At 55.3% G+C, this 14840-nt stretch overlaps 1 protein-coding gene across 18 annotated transcripts in view; it reads right to left on the bottom strand.

Annotated features, from left to right (window-relative positions):
• The window catches only part of EP400 (E1A binding protein p400), a 104889-nt gene that overhangs the window by 57060 nt on the left and 32989 nt on the right, over nt 1-14840 (bottom strand). For all 18 annotated transcript variants that reach the window (XM_045814675.2, XM_045814674.2, XM_045814672.2 and 15 more), the window contains 13 exons: nt 14653-14793; nt 14146-14224; nt 13331-13380; nt 12882-12939; nt 12009-12098; nt 9555-9662; nt 8141-8334; nt 7708-7885; nt 5005-5141; nt 3967-4136; nt 3544-3718; nt 3316-3452; nt 854-1040 (listed from right to left, as the gene is read on the bottom strand). In XM_045814675.2, coding sequence (XP_045670631.2) covers nt 854-1040; nt 3316-3452; nt 3544-3718; nt 3967-4136; nt 5005-5141; nt 7708-7885; nt 8141-8334; nt 9555-9662; nt 12009-12098; nt 12882-12939; nt 13331-13380; nt 14146-14224; nt 14653-14793 — 1704 coding nt within the window. The remainder of the gene's footprint in view (nt 1-853; nt 1041-3315; nt 3453-3543; nt 3719-3966; nt 4137-5004; nt 5142-7707; nt 7886-8140; nt 8335-9554; nt 9663-12008; nt 12099-12881; nt 12940-13330; nt 13381-14145; nt 14225-14652; nt 14794-14840) is intronic.

The following is a 14840-nucleotide window of genomic DNA, read 5'->3' as shown; positions in this document are numbered from 1 at the left end:
TTAGGAAGGAAGGAGATTGGGACACACGCCACGACCCGGATGAACTCTGAAAGCACTACACGCCGTGAAGTAAGCCAGACACGACGACCACACTCTGAAGGGGTCCATCTGTGCGCAAAGTCCAGAACAGGTGGACTCATGAGGCAGGTCAGATGCGGGGCTGCCTGGGGCGGGGAGGGGAGGGAACAGGAGGGATGGCTCATGTCTGTGGGTTCTCTCTTGGCAATGACGACATAGTCCACAATCAGTGGTGATGAATGCAGGCATTTTCAGAGTCTTACTCGCTGCTGTCCCAGGGGCTAGAAAACGCCCCGACACCTAGCACACCTCAGTGCTTGCTGAACAAATGAGAAAAAACACCACAACATAACATACACCAAGCTCTCGGAAGCCAGGCACATGGAAGGTTTTTCCCGCAGATTCGACACACACAACGGCCGTGGAGGTGCACGATTATCCCTGTCCTGAGGGATAGCAGGGCCCCGCAAACATGTACAACGCAGGAACAGGACCTCCCCGGAGACTGAGAGCGGCCCATGACGACGCTCGCTGAGATACCCGCATGTGTTCTCAACAGGCCTCACCGCGGGGGGGACCCCAGCTCCCCATCAAACACCCCTCACGTGTGCTGTTTCCCACACTCCGACAGCACACGTAATGCTAGGAACCCCTCCCCCGCAATTTTGGAGCCAGGGCTTGTCCCCCGCGGGCCAACTGCGGACGCAGACGCCGTGTCAGCGGGAGGATGCCCGGCACCAGGTGATTCTGAAGCGCAGGATGAGTGCATGGAAAGCAGCCTCCCGGAGCCACGGTAGCTACGCCGCGTCTGGAACCAAGGTCGGCGGACACATACCTTCCAGGAGTCACCGTCGAGTGCCTTGAGGATGAGGGAGGCAGAGCGGTACTGCAGCGGCCCCGCCGTGTAGGACGACTCCGGGAGCCGGGGCTCCACCAGCCCGGGGTGGTTGCAGATCCTCTGCAGCCGCAGCAGGATGCTCAGCACGTCCACGAAGTGCCCGCTCTTCAGCGCCTCCTGGGTTCTGCTCGGGGAGAAATGCCAGCACCGCCGTCGGCATGTGCGCCATGTGCGCTGCGACTCCAAAACACACCACTGCCCCGTGCTCCCCATCAGAACACTCAGGTCCCAGCTGCCCTCCGGGGCTTCTGACTCGGACTCACTTCCTGTCCCCCCGCAACAGGCTGGGAGGCCAGAGAGCCAGGAGTGAGGGTCAGACAGGCACACAGCTCGCCACGCCTCTCCTGCCAGCGGAGGGCGACACTCGACGTGGACAGCAGGGACGGATTTCCGCCCCACGGTCATGAGTGCTGTGAAGCAAGGGTGGGCACCAGGGCGAGAGCACCTGACCCGGGGGAGGAAAGACCCCTCGGGTGGGATGCCAGCCCCGGCCCTGCAGCCATGAAGAAGGCACACACATGAGCTAACCACAGGCCGGGCCAGGACCACGCAGGAAACACAGTCCAAGCAGAGACCTCCAGGGTTTCCAGGTGAGGAGGTGGGCACAGTGTCCCCAGCAGGTTAGGGAAGGAGCCGTGCAGGACAGGACGGGGGGTACGCTGGTTCAGAGATCCAGGAGCAGAGGCAGTGGGATGGAGGGACAGGCAGTAGCAGAGAGAATGCCAGGCTTCCAAATGAGCAGCTGGGCGATCGACTACATGTTCGAGGACAGGACAGCCTAGAGAGCAAGTGCTCTGGGAATGCCCTCATGAGAGCAGGTCTGCAGCACTCCAGGGACAGCCCAAGCAGCCACAGGAGAGCGTGGGCCACTCGGGAGCCCGGAGGCCCACAGGCCAGTGGAAGCCCACACAGGCAGTTCTCAGCCACAGCACAGGAGCTAAGCAGGGCGGAGACATGCACATAGTCTGCAAGCTCGGCTCTGGAGAGCAAAGGGAGAAGGGAGAGGAGAGTATTTAAAATCACACCTGTCTGTACAAGGACACGCTTCAGAAAAAAGAGCTGAAGCACAAGTGAGCCCCAGGACCCTGAAAGAAGCCCCCGGAGGGGAAGAGGTTCACATAGGCAGGTCTGCGGGGCCCCCAGGAAGGCGGGGGAGACGAGCTCTGCCGAGAAGAGGGTGCAGCGCAAGACAGCAGGAATGTGAGACACAGCCACCACACAGTGACCAAAGTGAAGCTCAGAGCCCCTCAAAGACCCCAGACCATCACATCAACGTGCAACGAGGGAGGTCTGCCATCAGGAGCTCACGCAGGCTCAGGTACAGGCGTGCTCAACACTTCCCATTCGACTTGACGGGTTCGGGGGAAAAGCAGCCCCCAGACGTGAAGAGGGACAGTCACTTCCTGCTGCTCTACCAGGAGCAGAAGGCACACGACAGCCTATGTGTCAGGTCACCAGCCTCCCACAGCCACGGACAGGACTAACGTCGGGACCCTCTAGCTCCCAGGGCGAGCCCAGCATGCCCACGGCCCAGCCCTGCGGAGCGACGGCCCGGAGTTCCTGAGAACATGGTCCGCTCCTGGCAAAAGATGTGAGGGGCGCCTGACAGACAAGCACGGGCCTCTTCCTCGAGCAGCAGCAACCTCCACGGACCCTGCTCTCCATAACCTGAAGTCGGCACCTACAGAAGAGCTGCCCAACAGCCTGCCGGGCCCATGCTGCGGCCTGCTCGCACCGCACGCTAGCCCGGCACGGACCGAGGGTGCTGCTGGGAAGGAGCACCCCGCGCTCCTACTCTCCACAGAAACACTCGACCACAGCGGCGTCACCAATGCCATTTGTCAGAGACTAAGAAACCACACCACGGAGTAAAAACGCACACTTTATGTTCTGTCCTAAAACTTTCCAAAACCCAAAAAAACAAATGCGAACGGCAAAACCATCTCGTGAAGTCTCAGTGCACACAGATACGATCCTGACATTATGAGTGTGACGGCACAATGCCCACGACCGCACAATGCCCGCCCTCATCTCACAAGGGGACGATGCCCAGGGGGCCCAGCAGGCTAGTGGAGGGGCCACTGAAGTCCCAGCAACACCAGCACATGTAGCCTCCGAGCAGCTCCCCCAGAAGGAGGCAGGCGGCCTCTCTGGCTATAAGAGACCGAGCTGCTCGGATGGGATGTGCAGCCTGTGTAAGCCTCAACTGAAACACCACGAGCCTCGCCCGGAAATTCGGGGAGCAGGGTGGGCGCCAGGCCGGTGCTGGGTCAGCAGGGAAGGGGCAGAGCCCTGGGAAAGCAGGCAGGCACACAGGGAGCCCAGGGCGAGCGCAGGTTCCGGACGCTGTCCCCGCAGAGGGCCGTGAGAGGGCAGAGGCCCGGCGCCTTCCGGCTTACCCAGGCTGCAGGATCACGTCCTCATACAAGGCCTTCTGCCGACTCGACAGGCGGCATTTCAGCACGTGCTCGTACTTCTTTGTCAGCTGCTTCTCCACGTCCCTCTTAGTTCTCCTCAGGATAAAGGGCTGCGTCACCTGAAAAGGAGAGGAGTGAGCATGTCCCCTTTCCAGGATGACATCGCCACAGCCAGCACGGCACGGCACCGCGGCCACCGCACGCACATACCCGGTGCAGCCGTATGACCACTTTGTGGTAGTAGTCCTGGTTCTCATCGTTCGGAGCCTTCAGGGGCAGGTGCAGGTAGGGCCTGGAGATGCCGGGGATGAGGAAGTGCACCATGGTCCACAGCTCCAGGAAGGTGTTGTGCAGGGGCGCGTCAATCAGGAGCAGGCGCTGCTGGCTGTGGGAGAGTGAGAGGTGACAGCGGACATGGCACCCCGGGACGGTGGCCACAGGCGCTTCCTCCGCAGACGTGTAAGGACAGGGACAACGGGCTCACAGACCCTCCGGGAAAGGGACCTGAGGCCCCCAAGCACTGAGCGAAGGGAAGGGAACCACGTAGCTGAGAAGCAGCTCGGTGTGCCCGCGACCACACGCACCCCTCCGCCAGCCAACCCAGAACCCTGAGGGGGGGACCGCGGGTCAGACCTCCTCAGGGTGAACACGGCCTCCCAATGCCTCTCGGTCATGCCCCGGACGCGCTGCATCTCGTCGATGACCAGGCACCGCCACCGCACGCGCGTGAAGGACGCGTAGCCCCTGAAGAACTGCTTGTAGGGCGCGATGCACACGTTGAAGCTGTTGGGCTCCGCCCACTCCTGCAGCACACGGACAGGCGTCACCTGCGGCAGCCCCCCGCCCCGGGCGCACCCAAGACGACGGAGCCTGGGTTTCAGGGCCTCGTCCTAAGAGCAGACAGCACTCGTGAGCACCAACTGAGAAGCTGCTCAGAGGCATTAAGGATGTTTGCGGAAACAGGTCACCACAGAGTGTCGTGAGGGGAGCCAGCTTGCACGGACGCACCCAAGCATGGAAACCATCCTGAGACGCTGCTAGGAAGGGGCGTCCACGCTGCAGCTGACTGCTTTGTAAGCTTTTGAAAAGCAAATAACCAGAAACAGGGAAACGGAAAATACATCCCAAAGTTCTCACTTTTCCGGTAAACACTACTCAACACAATAGTCTACTGATGAGGCAACCTTATCTTCAATGAAACACCGTGGCCTCTGGTCCACTTTCACTCAATCTGGTGCTAGACGGAACAGGGCGGAAAGAAGAGACCCGGCCAGCTCTGCTCCTGTGGCCACCTGCGGGTCACCTGTAGCCCTACGGACTGTTCCCATGGGAGTCACCTCACGCGTTCACAGCTCAGAACTGAGGCACATCACAAGTTCCTGTTCAGGCTTGTGGCGCTCACTGGGCCTGTGGGTGGGAGGGATGGCGCTGGAAGCAAAGCGGCCACGGGCCAGCGTGCGATGGGGTGTGTGTACGGGGACTCTCCTTGCCGGGGCAGGCTGTGCTTTCAAGGGGCTCCACCCCTAGGAACCTCCTGAAGGTCTAGTGTCTCACAAACAAGGGACTTTGGACAACTGCACAAATAAACACGTCTTGACATTCTGAAATCTATCTCCTGTACAGATGAAGATCACGTCTGTCCAGTTTTATTTCACATTTAAAATAAAATACCTGTCTCTTTGCTTTCAGTTCTCTATGGCTCCCAACATATAAGAGGGTTTTGAGCCCAGGGCACCAACGCTTCAGCTCGAGCTCCCACTTGAGGATGTTACAGCCTCTCACGACCACAAGATGAGGGCCCCAGTTGCCTATAAAGGAGAGAAAAGACAGAACTTTCCTCTCTAACGAAAACCACCTGTCAAGTCCGGACACTCGGTGCTGTGCTGACCAGAGATGCATGGCAGGTACACGTGGGGTGTCCCCGGGCACGATGCAGAGGTGTCGTCCCTACCACGCAACCGCCAGACCTGTGGCAGAGGGGCGGAGCCCTGACACACAGCAGGCGCTCAACAGAGTACTGAAGGGGGACTGAAGAAGGTGAGTATTTATTCAAAACCACGGTGAACCCCACCCACTGTGAGCACGGGGAAGAAGGCGCATCTGTGAGGAACAGTGCCCAGAAAGCGAAGGAAACATGCCAACAGGGCATTCAGACCCGGCCCAGAGCCGTCCCCTGGCGGCCGCCCAGTGAGGCACGCTGGCTCAGGCTCGGGCACGGTGCACATGCCCAGCCTCCGGTCAGAACACACCCAAACCACCCCAAAACAGACGGTTTCAACTTCAGTCCTCCAAAAAATGTTTTAAGTTATCAGAACACACACAAGTTTCCACTTCAGTGCTACAAATGAGATGTACACCACGCTGAGACAGAAACGGCAGACTTGGAAAGGCCACGTGCAGGACACCCGGCCGTGGCCAGTACCGCTCGTGGGCAGAGCACTGCGTCCTGGGCTTACAGAAGAACCACCCAAGAGGGAAGTAAACGAGGATGCAAACAGATGCAAGAGGACAAAAACTCTTCAGAAGGCACACCCCTGAGAAGACAGGCAAATGCACCCCAGATGCGCTTCCCCCCACCGAGAACCACGATTTTTTAAAAACCAGAATTTAGAACATTGTTCCAGGTCTGGTTTTCTGCAAGGCCCTTATTCCAGATGCACTGTCGGGGTCCAGCAGGGAGCCTGCTTCTCCCTCTGCCTGCCCACTCATGCACTCTCTCTCGCTCTCTCTCTCAAATAAATAAAATCTTTTTAAAAAAATAAATAAAAATTAAAAGAAAATAAAAACTGAGATTGAAGCTTTTCACACAGAGGGCAAAGAAGAGGCATTGCTAGTGATGGTGAGGGAAGGGCGCAGCAAGCCAGGGGAGAGGGAGGAAGAAGCTCCCCTGAGTCGGGGGGCAGCGGGGTAACCACCACCTTCTGCACACCCCCATCACACAGGTCTGCTGAATGTCAGCAGTTTCCACGCGACCTGTGGCAGGATGCCACCTCCCTAATTTAAGGAGTCCCCTCTGACTTCTGAAACTCCATAAAGGGGAGGAGAATGTGTTTGCTCTTCTGGTCGGGTATCCAGGAGCCCACTTAGTCTGCATCTGGAACACTCCCTTTGCAAGAGAACCAGTACAGCTAACCCATGAACAACGTGAGTATGAACCACACATGTCCAATAAGCACATGCAGATTTTTTTCAATATGTACAGTCCTGTATGTTCTCTTCCTTATGATATTCCTAATGACATTTTCTTTTCCTAGGCTGCCTTTGCTATAAGAACACACTACATAATACATAGAACATAAAAAATACGTGTTAGTTGCCTGTTCATGTTATCAGGACAGCTTCTGGTCAACAGTTAACTATCACTAATTAAGTTATGGGGAAGACAAAAGATATACGTGGATTTTTATCTGCATGGGAGGTCAGTGCCTATGACCACCACAATGTTCAAGGGTCACCTGTATGTAAGACCCTGTCCCGTGTTAGAGACACAAGGCACATGCCCTTCTACATGCCCTCAAGGGCACAGAGCAGGGGACAAGGCAAGCACCTGACCCACAGACCAAGCAGAGGGCAATGAGCAGGGGGCTGATCCCTGAACACGCCAAAACAGAGCCCATGGGGCCTGAACCAAAGAGTCGAGGGGTGAGGAAGCAGCTGGGGCGGACGGCCTGTTGCAGGGGAGGCGGGCACTCTGTCTCTGCTGCCGTCCAGCTGCCGAGCCCCAGCAAGGCCCAGACACCACTCCCTAAGGAACCCCAGCTGTGGAGCAAAGTGCTGTGAGGTGGTGGGGCCCAGCCAGCAGGCAAGGGGATACATACCGCTGCTGCCCAAGGAAGGCTGACATATGGCGAGAGCTACTGTGCACACAGGTCTTGGCTGGCAGGGGACACTGGAGTCACATAGCCCAGTCACAGCCTGGTGGGCCTCACGATGTGTTAGATTTTGAATAACAGTGAGTTGTTCAATCTCGTGTTAACTGAGAACAAGTTTTTCACTTGTTCACGCGATGAGTATTTCTTTTTTTTTTTTTTTTTTTTAAGATTTTATTTATTTATTTGACAGAGTTAGAGACAGCCAGCGAGAGAGGGAACACAAGCAGGGGGAGTGGGAGAGGAAGAAGCAGGCTCATAGCGAAGGAGCCTGATGTGGGGCTCGATCCCATAACGCCGGGATCACGCCCTGAGCTGAAGGCAGACGCTTAACCGCTGTGCCACCCAGGCACCCCGCAATGAGTATTTCTAAGCTCTGTTCTTTTGGGTCTTGCACCAGAGCACAGGGCAAAGGAGCAGGAAGAAAGGCCATCTCCACCCTCAGGCCAGATACACTGCCTGCAGTCTTAGCAAGTACACACTCTTCAAAAACACAAGCTCTTACCTTCGTTGCAAGCTAGGTGGGCAAAAAAGGCAATGATCTGTACTGTTTTACCAAGCCCAGCTTCATCTGCCAATATGCCATTGAGGTTCTTCCGGTAGAGTTTGGCGAGCCAGTCCAGGCCAATCTTCTGGTAATCTCTGAGTGCACCATACAACAGAGATGGGGCGTTCAACTTCACCTGCAGCAACACAAGGGCCAAATGAGCACTTCTCAAAATAATCATCAGAAATTTTTCTGCAACGTGAAGTCAAATCAGTCAAATGGCAAGCCTACTAGAGCCCCACAGGAAAGATGTAGAGATGACAGGAGAAACAAGACCCAGTATTCGCTTTTCCTGACAACTTCTGCAGCTGGGACAGAGCTATGGAGAAGTAACAAGCCTTTTGGCGGCCTCACAGAAACACTGCCCCCACATGGCAGCTCGATGCCTCACCGTGGGGCTGACCCGGGCACTGCCCTTGGGCAGGACAGCTTCAGCCACAGCAGTCACCTCCGCGATGTCCTTTGTGTGAGGGTTCCCAATAGTCATTCTCTCTGCAGCTTTAAACTGGTCCATGATGAACAGCGAGTCTATGAGAACTACATCCTTCCGGCTCTCTCGATCACCTGGGGCCGCATCTTCCATATCTGTGAACAAGAGAAAAACAGATTTGCAGTGGTTGCAACAGTTTTGTGAGCCTATTTATCATTTATGAAAAGAAATAAAAGGAAAAAGGTTGACAGAGGCCAAATATCTCAAATGCAGTAATTTTTTTGTTTTTAGTCCACTTTATATTCCTAAGCACACTCCCCAGATCAATGGGTACAAACTCCTCTGAAACTATCACACGTAGGAGCACTCTGGGAAGCCCTCGGGTGAAGATGGGGAATCTGTAAGGGACCAGGAGCTGGTATCACCCATAGACATACGAGCAACTAAGGGCTTAGCAACCACCCCTCCACCGCCAGGATAGGGGAAAGTGACAAGCGTCTCCAAGGGCCCTCAGCTTCTCTGCTCACCGGAATCTGTGTCTAAAGATAAGAACAAGTGGAGCGAAAACAAGGAAAAACAGGCTTTTTCAGTGTGGTCTGTGTATTTGTTTACATCTAATAAAAGCAAAATAAACTCCTCAAAACTAGCAATTAAATAAACAGAGTCTACCCTGAATATATGTGCTTAAAATCTAAGTCTATAAAACAATGACTTTTATAAACCCGGAAAAAAATATTTCTACACTGCTCACAAGAGTCAAGTACTCCGATAATTGTGCCAAGTTAATAAACGAAAATAAGAAGCTGAGAATTTGGGGCGCCTGGGTGGCACAGTGGTTAGGCGTCTGCCTTCGGCTCAGGGCGTGATCCTGGCGTTGTGGGATCGAGCCCCACATCAGGCTCCTCCGCAGTGAGCCTGCTTCTTCCTCTCCCACTCCCCCTGCTTGTGTTCCCTCTCTCGCTGGCTGTCTCTATCTCTGTCAAGTGAATAGATAAAATCTTTAAAAAAAAAAAAAAAAAAAAAAAGAAGCTGAGAATTTAACAAAACCCTATCAATACAAAATTACACATTAAACATACTTGCATCTTTTTATTTTATTTTATTTTTTGTTTTTTTAAGTAGGCTCCATGCCAAGCATGGAGCCCACGGCAGGGCTCGATCTCACAACCCTGAGATCAAGACCTGAGCTGAGATCAAGAGTCAGACACTCAACCAACTGAGCCACCCAGGTGCACCCACAAAATCACTCGCATCTTTTTCTTCCATCAGACTAAAAGGAAATGAAGGTGACTTAAACCCTGTTGTAAGCACCCTTCCTCTGCATAATTTGGCTTTTGCTTTATGGCCTGAGTTCTTTAAAGATGTCAAGACAGACCTTCTTCTTCACTCGCCTCCTCACTGTCAGGCTTAGGTTGCGGCCACTGGAAACTGGGCAGAAAAGCTCCTTCGTACAACTTCATCAAATCGATTAGGGGCAATTCAGCTGGAAAGGATGGCAGGAAGAAAAGGGGGTTAGTTTACACCAGGAGTAGCAGCCAGTGGGGAAGAAAACACAGCTGCAACCCTCCTGCAATTAGTTTTTTCCGAAAATTAACTATTGCCCCTTACTGATACCGGGTCTAAGGCACTTCCTCTATAAATATGAGAATCTCTGACATGACACGAAGAAACTCAATTTTTATTCATAAAAGAATTTTTAAAATTTCTAAAATAACTTCATAAATGAAAAGTAAAAGCTATAACCTAATAAATATAACGATAAAAACACCATTGATGGGAAACAATTGGTGATAATGAAAAATAGGAAACATCACATAAAAGTCAAACAAAAATAAAGCAGAAAAATGCTATAAAAAGCACGGGAAAAAGTTGTGATCCCTTCTGCAGAAAGCACCCTAGCTGGGCTGCTCCGGTTACTTCCCCGCCTACGGAAAGCGGCAGAGACGCTGGCGGGGACTCCGACCTGCCAGAGGCACACAGTGTTCTTGGAAAGCCACACAGCAAGAACACAAACATGGCACTGAGGAGGCCACGGGGAGCGGCAGAGCGGTGGAAGGAGCAGCCGCCGGGCCGCCACACACCGCCGCTGTGGGAGCAGGTGCTCCCCTCCAGACCGCGAACACGCCAGGCGCCCCGCAGCAGCCTAAGTCCACCCCGCCCCGCAAGGAGCACAGCGAGAGGCCCGTGCTTAGACAGGCAGAGCAGGCCTCTCCGGAGGTGAAGAGGCTACATCCATGGGGTGTGTGTGAGCTCCGAGGGGCGGCTGCACTCCCAACCTTAGCAAACACACCACTTACTACAACTCTTTGAAACAAACTGACCAAGCACCTAGAAATAAATCTCACAAAACACACGGGATCATAAAATGTCCTGGACACTCCTGCAGACGACCTGCGTGAACGGATGGACAGGTACACCGTGATCAGGGACCAGAGAGCTCAGCTTCGTCAAGACAAGTGTCAACTATCACCCTGGGACTCCAGACCACGAGTCTCCACGGACGTCTGTCTAAAACTGGATGAGCGGATCCTGAGGCGGACCCAGAAGAGGCCCAAGGCGGCCATGGCCGTCCCGAGAAGACTGAGGTGCAAGGACCCCCTCGCCAGCTCTCAAAAAGGACCACGGCGTCCGAGGACACGCAGGCGGACCAGCAGCACGATAGAGGCTGGAAAAGAGCCTGCACTCCGGAAACTCGCCGGCCGTCTGAGCTGGCTGGGACCACCAGCGGCAAAGACCGGCCTCTCAAATGGCGCCAGGACAACTGGGACCCATTTTGGGGGGAAAAAAAGTAAAGAAAAGAAAAGAAACTACACTCTTACTCCTCACAAAAGACAAAAGCTATTCTTGATGGATCAGAGACACTGACGTGTGAGTAAAATAAAAAATCTGTGGACAAACAAGAAAACCGCCTCATGATCTTGAGGTAAAAAGGGGCTTTTCAAAACAAGACTGATAAATCCAACTACGCTAAAATTAAGAACGCCCGTTCATCAGAAGGTCCCATAAGGGGGATGGAAAGACACGGCACGCACAGGGAGGGGCCACTGTGACGCAAGTAATCAACAAAGAAGCCGTGTGTAGGGCACACAACGCACGCCTGCAAGCTGACGTGGAAAAGAAAGCCCAAGACCACAATGGAAAAGAGGAAGCCATGGAAGATGCCACACCTCGTCAGTCCTCAGAGAAGCGCCACCCGCAGGCACCAGGAGCCGCCATGTGCCCCACACTGGGTGGGCAGCAGCGCCCCGACGTGTGGAGCTTGGCACGAGCCCCTGCAGCCCCGGCCTGGCCACCCTCGTGCAGCGGATGGCGTGTGCGCCAGCCTGGCTCCTCCACTCCGGCACACGCATGTGTCCGCGGGCGCCAGCCACAGGAGCGCTCCCGGAGCGCGCTGAGGGCGGAACAGGGGACGACCCGAGTGCCCAGCAGCAGCCCACGAGGGAGTCTGTGACACGCTCACACCTGGAACGCGGCTCAGCAGGGAGGACTAGTGAAGCCGCAGTGACACACGACCGCCAGATGAGGCTTGGGGACAGGAGCGCCGAGAGAAGACGTGGTAAGGCCAGGGCGTGATGCCATTTAGATGCCGTCCCCCCACGAGTGCCCAGCGGTGCGCCGGGCCATGCTAAGGGGCAGGGCAACCACAGCAGAGACAATGAGCCACTAGGGCAGGTCACCGGCTAGCATGCGGCGATCAGGCACTTGGTCCCACACCGCGCGGTGTGGCCGTGATGCCGGCGCTTGAGGTATCTCCCATGTTTTTCACACGTTCTTTTGTGCCTATTCAACATTTCCTAAGAGCATCTCCAGCAAGACGCTCGTAGCCTACCTTCTTTGGCTAAATTGGACAGCTCTGCCTGGTGGTCCACGGCCCCCTCATTTGCTTCTTCCTCTTCGATGGTCTCCTCCTCGTCCTCCACTGAAACGGTCACCATCAGACATCAGGGACACAGACCTCACAGCATCTTCTCAACTGCTCATGAAAACACTAGCAGGCTCCAACACTGTCTTGCACAGCTACGAGAGAACTTAACTAGTTCTTTTTGTCTCTCAGGTTAAATCTGGAAGTGCGGGTTTCCTAAGTGAGCAGGGTGTGAAACACAGCCTGGTTCTTCACACGACGGACCTACTCCAGCAGAACACGGAATGATGTCAAACTTCTTACCCACCTGCTGACCCCACAGCAGGAAAAACCCAGGAGCAGGCTGTCCGGGGTCACGACAACTTTGTCATCGCTCACGTCAGCAGCCCCAGCCACTGCTTGGCATGCCACTCCCTCAGCTTGCTGCCCGTCCTGTGCAACTACCACCTCACACCAGGTTGGCCCCGTACCCTGTACCTCACTTCCAACAGAGACATGGCTCTGGGTGAGAAGAACCTACCGGCAACTTGAGGCAGAGCTGGCCCAGCTACGGCCCACCCCCTGTCTGACCACAAGCCCTCACCCCCTGGGGCCCTGCCACCAGACTACACCGTCTCTCCCGCCAGCCTCCACCCTTCCCTGCTGGCTCCTCCCCGCAAACCAACATCTACGTGTAGTCCTGCACTCTCCCTCCTCCATAGTCTGGCTCGTTTCTGCAGACCCCCTCCGCACTCCCAAGGCGCCTGGCCCCCAGTGATACAAGTCACCGGGCCACCGGGCACCCTGACAGCACTGAGCAAGCCCACCCTGCAGACGGCAAGAGAGTACCAGGCAACAGACCTTCATCGTCAGTCAGAGACGTGCTAGCTTTCCTCTTCCTTCCAGACAATCCTGACTCCTGAAAGAGAGAAGAAAATCTGCAAACACAGAATGGGAAGCCAAAGCAGAAATGTCTACTTGACGTGCTCCCGCGAAGATGGTGGCGAGCCTGGGACAAACATGCCGGCCTCCACCGCCACCAGGCACAGAAAAGGTGCCGGGCAGCAGGCAGATGGAACTAAATCCAAATCCCATCACCGCGTCTTCCCGTGTCCCCAGACCAACACCCTGTGGGAGCCTAATACTAAGAACCAGGCTTCTTCCCCAGAGTAAACCGACTCTATAGCGGAAGGGAACACTACGGACGATGTACACGTCTCTCCAGGCAAAAGGCACTCCGCTTTATCAGGCACCGTCTCTTCTCCACCGTTTCCCTCTCTCACCTAGTACAGCAGCAGTCCTCGACTTACCAGGAAAGCTTCTGGCATCGCATCAAGTCCCTTAGGCCTCGCCTCTTTTCCTAGAGACAAGGAACGTGATTCACTTTCCCTGAAGCTGTCTGTGTGGTCGCGCCCCACTGGCACCTCCTCACGGGAGGAAGAGAGCAAGCGTGAGCTCCGCCTCCTTCCTTCTGGGAACCGGGGTGGCAACACAACACCAGCCCACAGCCCTGTGCCTACAAAGTTCTCCTGCAGCTCTCCACGTCTCCCATCTGGAGAGGGATTGGGGAGCTAGATGGCAATGTGCGTCTTCTATGATCTCTACGATCTACGGTTGTAGCACCCTGAGCAGAGTCCACTGCTCTGCCTCCATTTCCGCATCAATAGAATGAGGAACGTCAGCATGCCCCCTGCCTCCCGCCCAGGGACAGCAGCTTCTGCCAGTGCCTGCCATGCATCACAGTGTCCAATGATGGGGCAGTGGCTTCAGAGTGCTATGGAGGCCATGCACCAACCACAGAGGTGCTCACGAGGGGAAAACGCCTGGGGGACTTCATCTCAGTGTCCGGCACTGGCCACAGGGGACAGGCTCAGAACCTCCATCCCAAGAGTGCCCCAAAGCTGATCAGCGAGCCTGGGGGTGCTAACTCGTGCCAGCAAAGCTCGGAGAGCTGAGATACGCAGCTACGGCAGCTAATGGGGGGAAGTGTAGCGTCAGGCAGAGCATGAGCTCAGACCGACGAGCAAGAGCAAGTGTCCAGGGCGCCAGCATGGCGGCCAGCTGCAGGCACGCAGGGCGGCCAAAGCGCCGTCAGAAACGCGAAGGCTTTTAACACGTGTCCTACCTCTCCTAGGAACCTTCTGTAAAGTTAAGGCCTTTTTCCTTTTTTCTTCCAATTCTACTTGTAGTTTTATCTCCACAACCTGAGTACGAAGAGTGGAGCAAAGATGTCGTTAAGGACGGAGACCATGGACACTGGGCACGCAACAACATTAAAACTCACACACGGAGTCTGAAAGCACAGCTGTCCCAGTGCCATTTCAAGTCACTTCAGAAGGAAGCTCTTGTCAGGGTGCCTGAGCCCCGGAGGGGGCGGTGGGCGGACGTGCGGAGGAACAGCTGCCCTCCGTGCCGGCGCTCACACCGATGGCAACGCTGGAAGGCCCTCGCCAGCAGCACGAACCTCGTGGCCACGGAGCACAAACACGGGCACGGGAAGAACCACAGGCCCACAGCCCTTTATCGGTGACGCTGCGGGCGCGACCTGCCTGGCTTTCCGTGTCACTCACTCAGGCACATTCAGAAGGCACGGTCCCTGTTTTCAGGACCCCATTTAAATTTCAGGATTTACCTGTTCAATATTTGACCAAAAACACTCTATTTCTCTGGCGGTCGAGGCAGCGATTCGTCTCAGTCGGTTCTGCTCCTCTTTCCTTCCCCTCTCCTCACGAAGCTTCTTTTCCTCATGGTGCCGCACCACAGTCCTGATGAGCTAGGAAATGAACGGCCGCGGACTTGACACCGCACTGCCGCAGGGGC

Source organism: Ursus americanus, chromosome 30, assembly GCF_024610735.1.
Source record: "Ursus americanus isolate L20-20 chromosome 30, mUrsAme1.1.p, whole genome shotgun sequence".
Taxonomy (NCBI): domain Eukaryota; kingdom Metazoa; phylum Chordata; class Mammalia; order Carnivora; family Ursidae; genus Ursus; species Ursus americanus.
The sequence above is the reverse complement of the archived record's forward strand: the minus strand, read 5'-3'. Positions and strand labels throughout refer to the sequence as shown.